We start from the raw sequence: 19,149 nt of genomic DNA on the forward strand, positions 1-19,149 counted from the left end.
ATGCATGCAGATTTTTTATTTTATTTTATTTAGACTTGCAGACGTAGGTGGTGGTACTCGACGGTTAAAGAGGAGGAAAATGTCGTTATTACATTTACAGCGCATATGGAGAATATTAGTTCGAGATAATACTGTCGACAGTAGTAGCTACGGACACACAGTAAAACAACAAAAAGTACAAAACTCTATTACCTACCGAAAACCGTGAGCTTTGTGAAACTGTTAATCTTCAACACGATCACCTGGTTTCTGAAACAAGCGAAAGCGAAAGCTCAAGAGGCAGCAAACAACACCTTTGAAAAACTTGACACACTGAACACCGTATAGAAGCCTACTGCATAAAATGTATAATGCATGAAAATTAACATTTTAATCTAAATTATTGTACTCTTGTAATCTGTTTGCCACGAAACCTGTATTCACTGGACAATTCTATGAGCAGATTTATTTAGTAGGGTATTTTGTGCAGGCTGAATTAAATTATTTAGGGCAAATGAGTTAGACTTGGCAACTCCACATTAGGGTACAAGCAGATTTATTTATATTCACTTATTTGATGTCATCTCTGACAGATGTACAATTAATCATGGTCTTTTCTTTTAATCGTAGTTAGATATTTTATAGGGTGGTTTTCATTTTGGGAAAAAGATAAACTGTTTGACTGGAAGAAAGTGTTATATGTTTACCAACTGCTCAAATAAACTTCTTGGCATATTGCAGTATAATGTCAGGGACTGTTTTTCTGGGAGACAATAGTGATCAATTTTGACTTTCCAGTTTATGAGCTTCCCTCTACTGCAGCATGAAAAACGCACTCAAATGTACTTTACTCCTTTACTCATGTACAGGTGTTTTGAGAGATAAATGACCAAGAAAATTTAGAGGAGCATTTAGAGGAACTGAATAGAAGACTGACCTTTGGACCGTTTTTTGCTGTTATCATATTTCGTCACAGTAAATCCAGAGTTGATTTGTCATTAAATCAGATTGCTTTCTTGTTTTCTTTGCTCCTCCTTCAAAAAGGAGTGAGGACGTTTCCTTAGGAGTCATGAGTGAGAATGCACAGGTGTATCTTTCCCTTGCATTCTAAGGGAATAAAGCCAAGACACGAGGAAAGGAAACAAGGATGCACAAATAAAAATGAGAAGCACACCATGGCTACACTCCTTAGAAATACTGTCTTCTGCATATGTACCATGTGCAACAGTTAAACATGTTTAGAGATGCATGTTTCTGTAACATTTGCTAATTTGTTTACTCATCCAATACAACACCACATAAAACAAGAACTTTGCCTATATTTACATGCTAGGCATAACTACTGCAATGTGTTACAAGCTCAATTCTGTTTACAACCAAAAGAAACTGCACCTTACTCAACTTTAAATATGGCTAATGTACATATTTCACTGTTTTTGTAAATAAAAGGACAAGTTCATCATTTCAATTTTTGAATATGCTAATTACACAAAAATATATGGTCTGTATTACCTATGCATGCTTAATTAAGGCCTCACTTCGACCTGAAGTCCTAAATATTATTTTACAAAACTTCAATATGTATACTTTCCAAACAGCATGACCAACATAAAGCCAGGACAAATGCCAACCCATTTCTTTTAATACACAAACTGTCTAGCACATGTCTAATTATCCTTACAGAAATGCAGAACATGTGAACAGAGTATAAAACGATACTGAGATCCCTGAACGGCAACCTGATTATTTAGCTTGGATGTTTGTCATTTTATATTTAGAGCAAAACACATGTTTGCTGCCACATGAAAAACAGGTTGACAACACATAAATAAAACAAAATTGCAACACACTTATTATACAGGGTTACATGAAGTAAAACGATATTCTTAATGTGCTAATATGCCGCAGAAAACAGGACAAAAGCATTATCAGCATTAAAGTGTCTATTCTGGAACAGTAATTGGTTTCATATTCTACATGACATTTACATTTTTTTTTTTTGGATCAACATAAATTTTATACATTATGCTTTGTAGAAAAATACCAGAGAAGCCACGTTGGGACTTCAGGAAAGTATGAGGGCTCGGTTTGGAGCATGAGATTTTAAAGAGCGAAGATACCGCCTTGCTTTCTCGGTCATGATCAGCTGGTCTTTTGTCCGTCCACAGACAACAGTTTCCCAGGCTGGAGACATCTATCAGGAAAAACAAAACAAAATGATCAGCAGTGGGACAATTTTATTTGTTTTAATTAAATACATATTTACAGTATATATGATGGTGTAATTGCTTTTGATGAAATAGTAGAAATGTTAACCTGATTTTATATAGTGGAAAAAAAAAAAAAAAGTTTATCAAAAAAAAATTTACATTAGCTGAGAATGACCTTACCCTCAGACCATCCAAACTGTAGATGAGTTTGTTTGTTCAGCTGAATAGCTCACCAATGGATCCCTCTGCAGTGAATGGGTGCCGTCAGAATGAGAGTCCAAACAGCTGATAAAAACATTACAATAAAACACAAGTAATCCACTCCAGGTCCATCAATTAACATCTTGAGAAGTGAAAAGCTTTGCGTTTGTAAGAAATTAAAGTATGTAAGATATTAATTTCTCCTTAGACCATAATCAATAAGACATCCTCCAGTGAGGAACTGTTTTGGACTGTTTTCATTTGTAAATTTCATTTTAAATTTAAAACATCTTAATGAATTTGTTTCTTACAAATATTGACAAGATGTTAACTCATGGACTGTAATAGTTTGGATTACTGTGAGGTTTTTATCAGATGTTTGGACTCATTCTGATGGCACCCATTCACTACACAGCATCCATTGGTGAGCAGGATGGCCTGAAGTTGAGTACATATTCAGATAATTCCATTTTTGGATTAACTATTTCTTTAACAGCACCTAACCAATGTCTGTCATCATTGCAAAAACAGTTTTGCTTAATAAAACACTTGTCAGTTATGAACAGAGACAAAACAGAAAATCTAAACATAATAGCTGTGTTGTGATATTATTAATGACTACATATAATCTGTAAAAATTATAATAAATTATGTTTTGTAACATGTCACTGTCTGATCCAACAGCACTTACAGGTAATGGTGGACTCTGTTTCAGTGTGGGAGGCACAGGTTTAGCGGGTGGCCCGCTCTCATTCGGTCCAAGAATAAATCCTTGATCCAACACGTTCTCTTCCTTTTTCACACCACAAGAGTTCACAAGAGGGAGCGACCGTGCGACCTGTGGCTGAAGTTTTAAAATACAAGACATGCTTTAAATCTGCTCAGTGATACTGGACAAATGAAACACTATCGGTCTGGTTTTTGTACCTTCTGATTAGTTTTGACTGCATGCTTAATTTGCTGCTTTCGTGCAGTCTCGCTGCTGTCAATGACATCTAAAGCCAAAGATTTGCGCACTTTCTTCATAGGAGGCCGGTACTGTTAAAAGAGACAAATTATTACATATAAACAATAAACTGGAAAATAAACAAGAAAAATAAAAAGCAACTTATTTCTCTATTAATTCATGCTTTAAATCATTTGTAATATGTGACCCTGGACCACAAAACCAGTCATAAGGTTAAATTTTACAAAACTGAGATATATACATCATATGAAAGCTCAAATAAGCTTTCTATTGATGTATGGTTTGTTAGGATATGACAATATTTGGCGGAGATACATCTATTTGAAAATCTGAAATCTAAGGGTGCAAAAAATCTAAATACTGAGAAAAACACCTTTAAAGTTGTCCAAATTAAGTTCTTAGCAATGCATATTACTAATCAAAAATTACATTTTGATAGGTTTACAGTAGGAATTTTACAAAAAATCTTAATGTAACATGATCTTTACTTGATTTCCTAATGATTTTTGACATAAAAGAAAAATCAATAATTTTGACCCATACAATGTATTTTTGGCTATTGCTACAAATAAACCCCAGCGACTTAAGACTGGTTTTGTGGTCCAGGGTCACATATTTCCTTTATTTGAGATAAACTTGAAAGCTACATTGCCAGTCAAAAGTTTGGGAAGTCTCTCAGGATAATTAAGACTGCATTTACTTGATGAAAAATACAGAAAAAAAAACTAATATTATGAAATATTACAGTTTAAAGTAATGGTTTACTATTTTAATATCTTTAAAAATATAATTTATTCCCGTGATCAAAGCTGAATTTTCAGCATCTTTAGTTCAGTCTTCAGTGTCACATGATCCATCAGAAATCATTCTAATATTCCGATTTATTACTTTTATTATCAATTGTGAACAGTTGTGCTGCTTAATATTTTTTAGGAGCCTGTGATTCTTTGACGAATAAAACGTAAAAAAAAAAAAAAAATACAGCTTAAAAAAAAGCTTTTCTAACAATGTCTTTACTCACCTCTTATCAATTTAACACATACTTGGTGAATAAAAGTACTAACTTCTTAATTACATTAATAAATAAAAAGTTTAAAAGAACATTTATTTAAAAACAATCAACAAAATTATCAGTTTCTAACAAAATAGCTAGCAGCACCACATGATTTCTGAAGGATCATGTGATACCAAAGACTGAAGTAATGATGCTGAAAATTCAGCTTTGCATCACAGGAATAAATTATATTTTAAAAAAGTATATTAAAATTGAAAACAATTATTTTAAATTGTAATAATATTTCACAACATTACTGCTTTTTTCTGGATTTTAATTAAATAAATAGAGCCCTGATGAGTAAGAAAAGTCTTAAAAATAAATCTTACTGATCCCAAACTTTTGAACAGCATGTTTTAATTTTTTTGGTTTAGGCAATAACCTTTTAAATAACAGCATGTGAACCAACATAATATAGACATGTTTTTAACATTGTGAACCTAGCAACATATTTAAATATATGTATATACATAAATTTATTTTCAATCCAAGTATTGTGCATTTATAAGATTATATTATGCATTTTATTACCTTGGTATTAAACTTCAGAAAACTAGTTATGGCTGCTGTATGACAGTTTGTAATACAATGACAGCAACTGTGGTGTCTTTCTCTCTCCTGATCAACAATAAATCTTGATATTTTTTTCCTCTTTTGGAACGTTGTGGAAAAACGATTTCTAATCAAGCTAACGAGACTACAAATATGACATTTCCTGTTGTATCCCGTTCACCATATTAAAAGACTACCCAAATATGACTTCTGCTTTTAAAAATCAAACGTAAATGTGAAAAAGTTAATTAGGTTTTGACAAGTGCACTTTTAGTGTCATGAAACACCCTTAGAACCACATCACACACCTCCATCGCTTTAACTTGTAGGTTCAGGATTATATTAAATGGTACAAGGTAGCTTGAGACCGTAAACCCTGTTTGCTCCCTTACCACTTGTTTGCGTTTCTTTTCAGTAGGAGTTTCATCTTCTACTATCAACTCAATTCCTGCCTCACTGCGTAACACTTCTTTAAGGTCTTCCTCCAAATTCGGGGTCTGAGGCTTAAGAGAAAAAAAAAAGCCATTATTTTTAATTCACAGCATCAAAACTAGCATATCAAAGACAAAGTCAACCATCAGGGAGTTCTGTGTCAGATTTAACATTAATATACATAGTGGAAAAAAAACTTAAATTCTAAGAAAATCTGGAATTTTCTCACCAGTGGCCGCAGAGGGCCGTATTTCTCCAAAGCATTTTTAAATGGAGTAGGGGTTCGGGGAGTCTTATCCAGATCAGTTTTGTGATTTGGTGTGACAAACCTACAAGAGGAAAAATTTTAAATTTTAACAGTGAACACAAATGACCTGAATAAAGCTCTATGTGAACACGGAGACGTACAAAGAGTTCTCCTTCTGCGTGAGTGGGGTTTTGTCTCGGTGCAGGGGTGTTGTGACAATGGCCTTTTGGCTGCAAACAGGAGTCGATGTAAGAGAAGGATTCTCCAGGTCCAGCGTGTCTTGCTTGGTCCACATATTGAGGAACTGTGAAAACGTTAAAAATAAAATAAAACTCAAGACAATTTTACTGTTAATAAAAGTAAAACAAGCATAGCTACTGTTGTGAATCCTTTCTGAATCAAACATGTTAAGTGGCTTCTATCTAACGATTTGTGAGTGGGTGTTCGCTATCCACTGTGTGCATAATTATTAGGCATTGATATTCTGGTCATATTTTTTTTTTCCAAGCACATTTTGCCAACCACTATTAATTTTGTATTTAATCATTTACACGCAATGTATAAATGTCCATTAGAGCTGGAAGTGAAAAACTCCTTATATTCAGGTGTGCATAATTATTAGGCACGTTTTCTTTTACATATAAAATGAGCCAAAAAAATAGATTTAACTCAGACTATAAAGCAAAAATTATTAAATCCCCATGAGAAGGATGCAATACTAATGCACTACTAGAATTTGCAAAGTTAAGGCATGACCATTGGACAGAGAAATGCTCGCTGTGTCAGCACGGTCAGAAAAAAAAAATGGATGGAGAAGAAGAGATACATTTACTGCTAATGAATGAAGAATTAGGTGTAAAAACCATCAGGAACCATTTAGTCTTCAGCGCCACAATTTTTTCAGAACTGCAACCTACCTGGAGTCTCCAGGGCCCAGTTTTTCAAAAGTCATCCACTAGGATTTTGGATAACGGATTGGATCAAATCTTGAAAATGGGTTTTTCAAAAGAAAAAAACGATTACATAATAGGATTAGTAGGATTTGTAGGATTTTGATCACTTTGATCCAAGTGATCAAATCTGGATTAAACTGATCCCATCAGAAGGGTGGATTCAGCGTGGATTTCATGCCCAAAATGTAATGAAAACTTTAAAAATGTATCAAATAAATTGGATCATGCAGTATCTTACAAGATTTCCTATTTATTCATAAGGTTCTAATTTTATTTGTTCATCCGCCAGGCTACAGTGATTAGGTAGGCTTTAACGTATTCAGCCTTTCAGTATAGGCCTACAGCAAAGTAGAAAGAGTCTGGCCTCATAAAATAATCCCCCAAACAGCTGTCAAAATTGACCAAAAACAATAAATTTTATTCTGTCACTAATTGATATATATATATTGATCACAATCGAAAATATTTTTGTTTTTAGAATATTTATTAGTGATGCATGCAATGATTACAGAATAACCAAATAAATGCAAAGAATGGCAATCACTGATTTTTGAAATCCAAAACAAATCCAAATCAGAAATAGTGTCTAACTATTGTGTCCCTTGTTGCACGTCCCCGTTCTGGCAGAATGCAGGAGGTTGGTCAGGGTCTCCAAGGGGCTCAGGTGCATCATTGTCAGCACAGAGAGGGACATTGCGCTTAGTAGCGATGTTAGTAGCGATGCAGGACAATACAGGCAAGGGTTATGTTGCATGCTTTCTGTGGTTCCGCTCTCAGGTAGTTAAGGCATGCAAGGCGCCTCTTAAGAAGTCCATTTAAACGCTCAATTGCACATCTTGCTCTGCAATGAGCAGTGTTGAAGCATGCCTGCGCCGGTGTATTTGCTGTTAGAAAAGGAGTCATCAGCCATGGCAGGAGTGGGTAGGCACTGTCTCCTAATATTATGCCATCCGGTCGGTTGGTTTGGAGGTCTCTATATAGAGTGCTCTCCCTCAGGATGCGTGCATCACGGACAGACCCAGGCCACTTGACAACGCAGTTGGTGATGATGAGGTCAGCATCACACACAAGTTGGACATTGATGCTGTGCCTCCCCTTTCTGTTTATAAACTCCCATTCATTCTCACGAGGTGCTTGTATATGCACATGTGTGCAGTCGATTGCTCCAATAGTATTGGGCATATTCCCCAAAAGAAAAAAGCTGCGCTTGGCCTGGGCAATCTGGTTGTCCTTTGGAAAAGAAACAAATTCATTGACCAGGCTGGCCAGTGCGATTGACACATCTCTCACCACATCACACACAACTGATTTCACCACTCCCATTTAGTCACCAACAACTTGATAGAAAGTCCCACATGCATAAAATCGGACAGCAATGAGGATCTGGTCTTCCACAGACAGACTGTGACCCCTTTGGGTTCTGTGTTGAAGTTTTGGCCTGAGAAGGTTCACAAGGAACTCTATATCAGCCTTCCCAAAGCGAAACCGGACATACAGCTCCTCAGTGGTGTATTGCTCCAGTGGCTTGGTATGCTCAACATACACCCTTTGATGGTAACTTCACTGCTGCTGAAACCAATGCACTACTAGAGGGTGTTCGGTGCCATTATGGAACAATAGTGGGAAGTTTTAATTCTGCTAAGGATACCAACAAAAAGAAAAATGATGTTTGGATTTTAATCACAGAAAATGTGAACGCCATAGGGTCTGGCCAGAGGAAAGACCAAATCAGACCAAACAGACCAAATCAAATTGTGGTGGAAGAATCTTAAGGCCAGGGCAACAAAGGACCATGCTGAAGCCAAAAACCCACAAACAGGCAACAAGCCCTTTAAGAGGGGAGATTACAGAGATGTGGTCCTCGACTACATTGGAGGTGAGAAGTCGCAAGCTCTCCATGGTATTCAAGGTGTTGTAGGGGATGGCAAGCTTGGATTGAGGAGGAGGAGGAGAATCTGCCAGTTCCTCCTGAGGCTGATCCAGAGAGTGTATTTATATTGAATCTCAGCTCTGTTCCTGAGGAAGAAGCTGGATCCTCATTGGTTGAGACAGTGGTAGTTGCCATAGGATCTCAGAGGAAAGCCTTGAAGCGCCCTTCATCAAACAAAGATGATAATTACAAGGCACTTCTGCAAAAAGAGAATAGCCGCTTTTCCACTGTCGGGCCAGTGCGAGCCAGTGCTAAGAGCGTGCCGGGCGGGGCCAATGGCCTCGAGTCGCAAGCACTAAGGCCAAAAGTAAGCTGCGTTTCCACTATCGAGCCAGTAGCCTCGCTGCGCAAACCTAAAGCCCGCCCTTTACACACCTCATTGGATCAAACGTCACGAAACCCCTCCCCTTTCAGCGGGGAGATTGAAAGTAAGTCAGGTAGGCACACATAGTGTGATCATCGAATGAACAAAATGGAGAGAGCCGAAGCGGCTGTTTGTTTGCTCCTTTCGGTGTTTTCTTGATGGAAGATGAGGCAGCGAAACCCAGTTGCGAAGATGGAAGCTTATGTTAGCTGCAAGGCGAAAAAAGAACAATACAGCGACGTGGAAACCGGATACAGCGAATGCAGAAACGCCTTGTAATGTTGGCGATGTCTGTTCTGATGCAAGAAATGCTCTGCAACAGTTGTTAATGCAGCAGCAATATTTGTAATATATTACATTAATAAATCACGTGAAAAGAAGCTTTGTTTTTAAGACCTACACACAAATCTTTAGTCTAACTTTGTATCACATAAAACAAAATGTTGCATACTATCTACACACTACTGCAAAAAATAACGACACAGTTGTACTTCTAGTATAATCTTTTATGCCTTTATTTAGGTACAGATACAGTGTATGTTAACATGTTATCACGGTGTGTTGGTGAGTTTTTGGGGGGGTTTTTGGACGATGTCCCCCTACTTATACATCAGATCTCATTTTTATAGGATCTTACTTGCATTTATTCAAATTTAAATAAGAGTATACTCATCAGACATGCGTTTAAATAATGTTTTCATCACATAGTCTGTAACAACAGTTAATGGTGCAACTATTAATAGGACCTGATTTACACAGGACACAAAAGGTGCCCCATCAGATAACCATTTAAGTAATGTGCCCATCAAAACGGCATAGATTTCCATATCAATATCTGCCTAATGTAAGTGTCTTTTCTGCATGGGCACCGCTCTGTCCATTGTGCGTTTTTATGGCTTTGTACTGCGCATGCAAATTCTTGATATTAAGCTTTGCGAGTTTAGCAGCGATGTATTTTATCACGTCTTCGTTTTTGCAGACGCCGTCAAACTGGCATTGTACATTGTCCTCGGCCCAAATACTCAGAAGAGCCCTGGTATCTTCCACAGACTTGTACTGACGATTCTCCATTTTAAGTTTTTGAGTTCTTTGCACGACGTAATACAGCGAAATGCGCATCTTACTGCAGACACACTTTTACCTGACTGCACGCTTATCGAAACATTGCATTAACTCCGCCTTTCACTTTGACCACGCCTCAAGCCCCAGCTGGCCCGCTTTGGCCCAAGGTTTTCGTCGGGCCGAAAAACCCGGGCCATTGGCCCTGAGGAAGCACCGACGAGGCACGATCAGGCCCCGGAAGTGACAGTGGAAACGCGACTGGCCCTGGCACGCCCGCTTTTGGCCCGACAGTGGAAACGCGGCTAATGAAAGGGCAGAAGCACAGCTTCGTCTGGCAGAGGAACAACTGACTCTGACCAAACTGCAGCAAACCAAGGCCAGACTTGAGATCCGCTTCCTAAAGGCTACGCTCAGACAAGCTGGTCAACTTGTTAGAACAAAAGTCAATAAATAATAAACCAGCGCCCCAGTGATTATGTATTTATAATTATTTGATTGGTGGCTAAACTCCAACATGTTTCTATTAAAGTCAATAAAGAACATTGCAGTTTGATAAATTATATCATCAGCAACTAGGGTTGCAAAGGGGTGGAACATTTCTGGAAACTTTCCAAAAATCCCAGGGGAATTCCAAAATATCCTGGAAAGTTTCCAAAATTTCTAGGATGTTTCAGAAATTTACTGGACATTTTCCATATTTTTGCAATACCATAACCAGCATGCGGAAATATCTGATATTTATGAAACATCTTCAGCTGAAAAAAGATTGATGCCAATTCCAGTATCTAGGAGAGCAGGGTGGGCGATGGCTGATATACATAAGTTTATATATAATATGGCATATATTATATGACAACACATTATTTTAACATAGTAAAAACAGGTGCATAACTGCTGGTGGAAAAAAAAAAAAGTTGAAAATATGAATAAAAGGAATCAGACTCTGTAACTAGCAGACTACACTTGTAACACTTCCAATTTTGTACCGTTAAAATGAAATAAAATGCTTTACCCAATAATAATAATTTTTTTAAAAAGCCAAAAATTCACCAATATATTGGTTGACCACTAGTGCATTTCAATCTGGACCTTTTTAATAAGTAAAAACATGGCAGTGATGTGAAATGCATCTGCAGTACCTGTGAAGGAGAGAAAGGAAGGATTTTGACCGGTGTGCTCTTAGGGGTCATGGAGTCATTGGGGTCTGGGGAAAGGGCGATGCGGCGGCGACTGCGGCGGCTCAGGATTGACGGAGGCGTTGCTCCGCCGGGTGAGATGGGGATGAGCTCTCCCTTACTGCCCTTGCTGAGCTCCTGCAGGGTGCTTCCTTCCAGCCGAAACTGCAGCAGCTCGGGGCTCTGACTCTCCTCCGGCAGGTCAAAGTCTGACATCGTACACCAGCCCTCAAGATCCTTGTGGTAGAAATTATTATTATTATTGTTAGGTCTATAATGTCTCAGCAAAAGAGTCACTGTCAGGGCTTAACAATAAGGATTTTGGGCACTGTAAGGCACTAAAATCTCCTGTCAAAAGAATTGATTGATGTCTGATTGGACGCAAATTTACATACGGCAGTCAAAATTGCAAATTTAGTTACACAGTACAAGTTAAATTAGTGACAATTCAAATACTTATAAATAACTTGTTCACAAATGTGCATTATAAGGAGTTATTTTAACCAATGCTGCATTGAGAAAGGTTAGGACCGCCTACCTTATTAGCATACGGACACAGAAATAAATAAATGTAGAAATGCATACATGTACAGGGATGTACAGTGCGAAATATTGTAGTATTGTGCTACAATGCACATTCTATCAGTTGTAGTTCTGGCGCATCCACCATAACATACTGTACAGCGTGACATACGCTCCCAACAAATGTTAACTCAGCAGTAGAGATACACTCGCAGGACACTTATTCACAATCACAACAGTGCATTATTTACATCTGCTTTAAAGCCTTGCAGGTTAAACATTTATTCTCGTGCTGTTTCAACTTTTTCCGAGCACCCACCTGAAGCGCACGCACACACCTGTCAAACAGCACCTGATTACTGAAAAAAGTGATATGATATTTTTGCCATATTGTCCACTCCTAACTTGTGCTACAACGGTTTGGCCTGTGGTACAAAACTTTCAACCTCTGTAGCACCAGTACTATGTGCAAAAAAAGTTAACATACAGCCCTGTTTTAGAAATAAATGTGGTTTAACACAAACGGTACAAAAATAGCACAATTAAAAATGACTTTATGAATTTATTTATTCATGCATATCTGTATTTATTTATTCATGCATATCTGCATTTATTTATTTATATCTAGTATTTATACATTTATAAATTTCTGCATTTATACATTTATTTTATCATTTCTGCATTTATGTATTTATTAATTAATTAATTTATACTTAAAAGTCATTTCTCATCCTCCATTAGTAGCTGTTGCATTTAGGGTTGAACTCACCCCATCCATAAGCTCCATCACCTCCTTTAGTGTGGGGGCTGCAGAGGGAGAGAGGAACCCAGAACTGTCCATTACCCATGTGGACACATTAGAGTCTCCAGCTTCACTTTTGGGGGTTGCTGGAGCTTTCGGTGTCTTGGGAGATGCCGTTTTTTGTGGAGCAGAGGTGACTTTCTCTTGAGCATCCGGATCCTGCACATAAACAAGAATAAGACATGGATACATATGATTATTTGTTTTATGCATAGGGTTTAACATGGATCTTAAAAACAAGCTTTAACCCAATAAATGTTGTCCAATATGCAAATAAATAAATGCAAGTAAAACTTTTTCCGAACTTTCGTGTTCGAATGTATCAAATATATTCTACCAAGCTATCGAGGAATGTTTAGAATGAATGAATGAAGAACAATTAACAGAAAGTCATGAAAAGTACTAGTACATTTTTTTTTTTTAAATGAAATTCGATGTGATTAGGATGTAAAAACAGGCTTTTTTAACACTGACTTTGTGATCATTAATCATTAATGTTTGCATTTTACCCGCTTTAAGACAGTGACTGGTAATCCTTCACTGGCTCCATCATAGCAGAACTCCACCTACAAAACACAGATCAACAAAGCTTACACACAAACTGACAAACCTTCCCAACCATTGATGTGCACTTAAAACACTGCTGAAATACCTGTTGTTGATTGGTCTCTTCAGACACCACCTCTTCACTCTCTGTCTGTTGGAGCACATGAAGTGTAGTGTCCACACCAGTGTAATAACCTGTCTCAACTTTACGTTTGATCGTTGAATTCCAGTGGTTTTTAACAGCATTGTCCGTCCTGAAAAAACAAGCAACAAAAATCTACTTAACTTCACAAAATACCATGTCAAAATATTATATTCTCAACAGAGGCTTTCAGACAAGTAACCAGCTACTCATTCAGACAATTAACTGACTAGTTCATGATGTCATTTCTAAAATCTAGAGTGTGTTCACCTTCCAGGAAGCAGTTTGGCTATCTCAGCCCAGCGATTGCCCAGCACACAGTGAGCCTTGTAGATGACGAGATCTTCCTCTGGAGTCCAGGAAGACTTCTTGACGTCTGGATTGAGGTGGTTGTGCCAGCGCTCTCTGCACTGCTTTCCAAGACGGCCTTTCAGGTGCTTGGCCACCATCGCCCACTGCTTGTTGCCGTACTTTTTCACGAGCTCAATAACCTGAATACACAATGCTTTTAAGCAACATACAGACTTTCTATACTTTCTTATCAATGCATTATCGTGACTACTCTGATTGTTTAGGGATACGGTTTATTAATTACTTACCCTCATGTCATTCGAAAACAGGGTTCTACAAGTATCACGGTTTGTTTAGATGCAACTTTGCAAACCTAAAAACAAAGGCTTTCTTCTGCCACGCCTTCCAAACATGCCAAACTTATCCCATATTTTCTAATTGTAATGTCATGAACTATCATTTAACATGTTAACTGATCTTCTGTTGTGTTCTGAAGATGAACAAAGGTCTTATGGGTTTGGAACAAAACATAGCTCATCTCGGATTGTCCACTGCAGTCCGAAATCTGGCGTTAGTTAGCCGATGCTAACAACAGGTTGTCAATGAGTGTGAATAGGACTAGCCATGTAAATAAATCACTGTTTTACGCCATTTACGAGGCACAAAGTAGCGCCACACTTCATTGGTAGACTTCCAAGGGCCCTGACATTTAAAACGAGACATTGAGAACTTTGAAAAAGCACCGGTAGTTTATTTACAAGAAGATTTATACAGACATTCCCCTTAGTAAAATTACCGGTCGCCGCCATCTTAAATTTAGTCACGATAAGTCGAGTGACGAGCAGGAAGGAAACTACAACCTGATAAGTTGATAACCTGATAAGTTCCTTCCTGCTACTTTGTGCCTCGTAAATGGTGTAAAACAGTGATTTATTTACATGGCTAGTCCGATGCCCTATTCACCCTCATTGACAACCTGTTGTTAGCATCGGCTAACTAACGCCAGATTTCGGACTGCAGTGGACAAGACGAGATGAGCTATGAAGGGCAAGTTCACACTCGGTATCATGATTCAACACTTTAGGACCTAATCTTTTAAAGGAGAAGAAAATCTTTTAAAGGAGAAGTCCGGTGTGATATTGACCTAAAGTTTAGGTCAATATCACACCGGACTTCTCCTTTAAAAGATTTTGTGAAATCATTCTTTAAGCCTTGTCTGTACACCGTACCTTCTCATCTTCCTCCTTTGTCCAGGGTCCTTTGACAAGGTCAGGATCCAAAACTTTGAACCAGCGATGCTGACACTGATGCTCTGACCGATTCTTTAAAAAAAAAAAACAAGAGCAAAAATTTGTTAAAACATACTACTACAAATATTTAACTGTAACGGCACAAAAAATTATAAAAGCAAGCATGGAATCTCATATAAGCATTCTAAATGTAATATTGATTTAATCAAACTTACAGGTAAAAAGCCAGCGATGTACTTCCAATCATTTGGTCCAAAGTTGAGCACCAATTTTCGTAGCTTATCATCCTGGACAATACAAACCAATAATTAAATACATAAGCCATCTTACAGTTTTGACAAATATCTTTGATTTGACCTAGATTCAATGTAATATTACAAACGTACACTATTTTCTCCTAATTTTGTCAGGTTTACACAACTAAAACCTTCACACATGAAACAACTATAAGACATTGTAATCCATATGAAGATATGATCAGTGTATATGAACAGATTTATTTTTAAACTCAGGGCTCGCTAAATTTCAAAATCTCTGGTAGCCCTTCGGGCAGGTACTCTTCAGATTTTGGTAGCCCGAAAATTAATTTAACTAGCCCAAATAAAAAAGACATTTTTTATTTTTACTTTTTTTTATTTTTAATATTGAACATCAGATAGGAGTCTAAATGTCAATTGAAAATGTTTTCAATACACAAATATGAATAAAATATCAAGGAAGGAATTTTATTTCACCATTTAGTGTATCTGCAGAATTTTTAAATATCAATTTAAAGAAATGTATGACCCTTTTTAAGTAAAATGAACAGTGTGGGATTGCACAGTAGAATATTAAGCCATAAAATGGCATGATTTATAATTCAGATACAGGTTCACACAAAAACAAAATATCTTATACAATGGCATTTCAGCCTTTATAGCATTTAAAAGGGATACATCGAGTATATCATTTATTATATTTATTTAAAACATAAATATTAGTATCTTAATTGTTTAGATTTTTAGAAGGCACATTAACTTCTTTCACATTTACAACTCTATGTGTTTGCTGCATTAAAACATGGCTGATAATTGCAATAATTTGACCATAAATAGCTGAAAAAAAAAAAAGTATTGGAAATAAAAATTCATTCTCTGTCACAAGGTGGTGCTTTAGAAGCGCTGAAATATTACGGTTTCCCAAGTAACGGCTGTGCACAAAGCAGCATTAATGCTGTTTTATCAGGCATGAAATGAAAATGCCAATGACACGTTACTGAGGACCGTCGGTTCCCTTCAGATACATTCATTTAAAGACATCCGTGCTGTGTTTTGATATTGAAAAGTGCAGTGCACATATTTATTAAATGATATCATTGCCTTGAAGTTTTATCCAGCCCTATCGTGATTCTCGTCTTTCCGTCTCCAACTGTAAGACCTCTTAAATTATAATTAAGACTCTTCTTATACTATTTAACATATTTAAAACTTTTTATGGCCTTAAATTTGATACATATAAAAAAAGGAGTTTTTAAGGATCTTCGGGAGCCCTCTACTTTACGATAGCCCTTCGGGCAGACCGGTGAAACATTTTGGTAGCCCGACTGGAAAACACAATAGCCCCGGGATGTCGGGCTAGCGATTTTGCAAGCCCTGAAACTTTATTCACATATGAACAACAAACAAACAGAGAATGTTTGAGCTTCTTGTATGCATATTGATCAATGTTTATGGTTCTTAATATTTGTCTCATAGAGTCTGTGAGACTAATATTAATGTCTTGGAATGACATTAAGACAAGTAAATCGTTACAAAAAGATAATTTCCTGGTTGAATTATTCACTACTCTTTCTAAATAGTGTAAAGTAAAGACAAAAATCCTGGAAAACATACATTATATTGCCAAAAGTATTGGGACACCACCTTCTAATGAACAGGTTTGAATAATTGAGTAATTTCCATTGGTATAAATCTTAATGTTTAAGCATATAATGATATTCTAGGGGATTGTGAGCTTCTAATTTTACAGCAACAGTCAGACAGGACCCTCTTCAATTCTAACATGACAATGCTTTTGTGTATAAGGCAAGGTTAAAAAAGAAATTATTGATTCAGTCAGTGTGGAAGAACTTGACTGGTCTGCAGAAAGCAAAGTCCTAATCCCAGCTGAACACCTCTGGTTAACTTTAAACAGAACCTTGAGCCAAAAACTCGTCATCAAACACCAATGACTTGTACATACACTATATGGACAAAAGTATTGGGACACCCAAAGGCACTTCCAAAACTGTGGCAACAATGATGGAAACAATTCATGCATTTATAAATTGTATTTCCATCTCTGTTTTGGAAATTTAAAAAATGACTGCACTTATAGTTACAAGTCATTGGTGTTTAGTGATGAGTTTTTGGCTCAAATTCTTCATTTAAAGTCATTCCAGAGATGTTCTGCTGGGATTAGGACTTTGCTTTCTGCAGACCAGTCAAGTTCTTCAACTTATACACATAATCATTGTCATGTTAGAATAGAAAAGGGTCCTGTCAAAGCTGTCGCCATCAAATTAGAAGAACACAATCTCCTAGAATATCATTATATGCTTAAACATTAGGATTTGTACACATGGAAATACAGTAGTCAAACCTGTTCATTAGAACAGGGTGTCCCAATAATTTTGGCAATATAGTTCAAGTTAGAAGTGTCTTATATCAGCAGTTTTTTACTAGTTAGGGCTTTTGTTTTACAGTGTTTCATTTCATCAAGCAGTTTCTGCACTGATTTGTGATAATGCAAAATCAAATCTTTTTTGTCTGAATTTCACATCACATGAAAAAAAGTACATTTCATTTTCCTTTTCCAAAAACATTTAATACATAAATATTTATTTCTGCAGATTTTCCAACTTAACAACTACACTGTAATATAACATCACCGCTATAGATTTTTGGCCTTGTTTATAGCACCATACCTCCTCTTGGGTCCACTTCACTTTAACTTTCCCACAATCCTTCTGATCAGCTACATCTGAGTCTGTGTCCTGACACATGCCCTCTTCCTCATCCTCACTGTTCACACACAAACAGACATCGTGTTAAGGGATGGGGAAAACAACACTGATTACAGATCTACAAACTCTGGCAACAATGTGTTGATGGTACACTGACACCATTTGGCAGGGCATTGTGTTTACATCTGGCCTTGTGTTTGCCAGACGATGGATCACCTAAACTAGATGGAAAAACTAACCATCGTTTAACTATATCCGTGGTAACTAAATAATACTTTCAGATGCTTCCATTATCAGTATTATTATGACTAGTGCTTTGTGAAATGTAAAGCATCACCTTTACAAACTCGCAATTTGCTAGCATATCTGGCTAATAGTCTCAATGCATATCATAAACGTGTAAATGTAGATAAAAAGCGAGTTATACATCACATAGAAGTTGAGTTGGAGTACTTAATAATATTGTAAACACAAGCTGTCTTTAAATGTATCTGTATAATGCTGAAACTGCACGGGTGTTGTGAGTTTGAGCTCTCTTTGTGTTTTTATATTAGGCGGGGTTCCAAGCATCATTCACAATACTTAATGTCAACAATCTTTACAAACCCAAACATTATCTTAAATGCATAAAAAGTGATCATTCTGTCCTAATGTATTACACAAATCCATTAAACATACTTGAATAATATACTTTATGTACTTACCCGCGCGCCCACCACGACATTTCCCTACGTTTTTAGCAAAATGCCCCAATAAAACAGACGTTTACGATGACTGTGTACATGCAGCTTACACACGCACAAGCATCTGTGATGTTAATGAGATGGTCGTACAAATATAGTAAATGCTTTCATTAAAAAGCGCACAACAACTCGCCAACTAAACATGTATTGCTGCGCGCCCAAGTTTCTATCTCGCGCTTCTTTTTCTCAGCCATTCCCGCGAGTGACGTCGGCGGACACAAGCTGCGTGCGCATTCTCCTAAGCCCCAGACGCACTACGTGCGCGCTCGTAAACACATGGACGCGCTTCTCTAAAAACAAACGTGTGCAGTTATAATAATACATTTTTGACTTATGTGATAAAGTACATAGAAGCGACAAAAATATTTTTTTAATGTATTTTAAAATGGCCATAATATACCAGGGAAACGTTTTGCTGTGTGTATTTTTAATACTTTGTAGTTATAATTATTAATTTATACATCTGTCCAAAACCTGGATATGTATGTTAGGGAAAAAGTCCTTCGAACTTTGTTAACTCATTTACTCCATTATAACGATGTTCAGAGATTGTGTGTGTGGATGTGTTCAGAGGATTTAGCTATTTTAAATATTTTAATTTAACTTTACTAAAGAGGATTCAAACATTAGTCTATTTTCTTATCTGCTTAACGAGATATTAAACAAATGATCTGATTTTCCCAGAACTGAACTATTTGAGCTTGTAGTTGAAAAAGTACTCGTAAATGACCTAATCAACCACAG

The 19,149-nt window shown here is 36.9% G+C and overlaps 1 protein-coding gene across 1 annotated transcript; it reads right to left on the minus strand.

The window, feature by feature from the left end:
- Window positions 1-1,317: 1,317 nt before the first annotated feature.
- mybl2b (v-myb avian myeloblastosis viral oncogene homolog-like 2b) lies at window positions 1,318-18,585 on the minus strand. The gene is made up of 15 exons (XM_073826005.1): window positions 18,367-18,585; window positions 17,624-17,720; window positions 14,895-14,966; window positions 14,659-14,751; window positions 13,409-13,629; window positions 13,103-13,250; window positions 12,960-13,016; window positions 12,418-12,609; window positions 11,091-11,363; window positions 5,804-5,946; window positions 5,625-5,724; window positions 5,356-5,466; window positions 3,318-3,428; window positions 3,082-3,234; window positions 1,318-2,173 (listed from the first exon to the last, which is right to left on the minus strand). Exons 1-15 carry the CDS (start codon window positions 18,384-18,386, stop codon window positions 2,045-2,047), a joined length of 1,920 nt encoding a protein of 639 aa, XP_073682106.1. The 5' UTR covers window positions 18,387-18,585; the 3' UTR covers window positions 1,318-2,044.
- Between the last annotated feature and the right edge of the window lie 564 nt (window positions 18,586-19,149).

This window comes from Garra rufa, chromosome 20, assembly GCF_049309525.1.
Source record: "Garra rufa chromosome 20, GarRuf1.0, whole genome shotgun sequence".
Classification (NCBI taxonomy): Eukaryota; Metazoa; Chordata; class Actinopteri; order Cypriniformes; family Cyprinidae; genus Garra; species Garra rufa.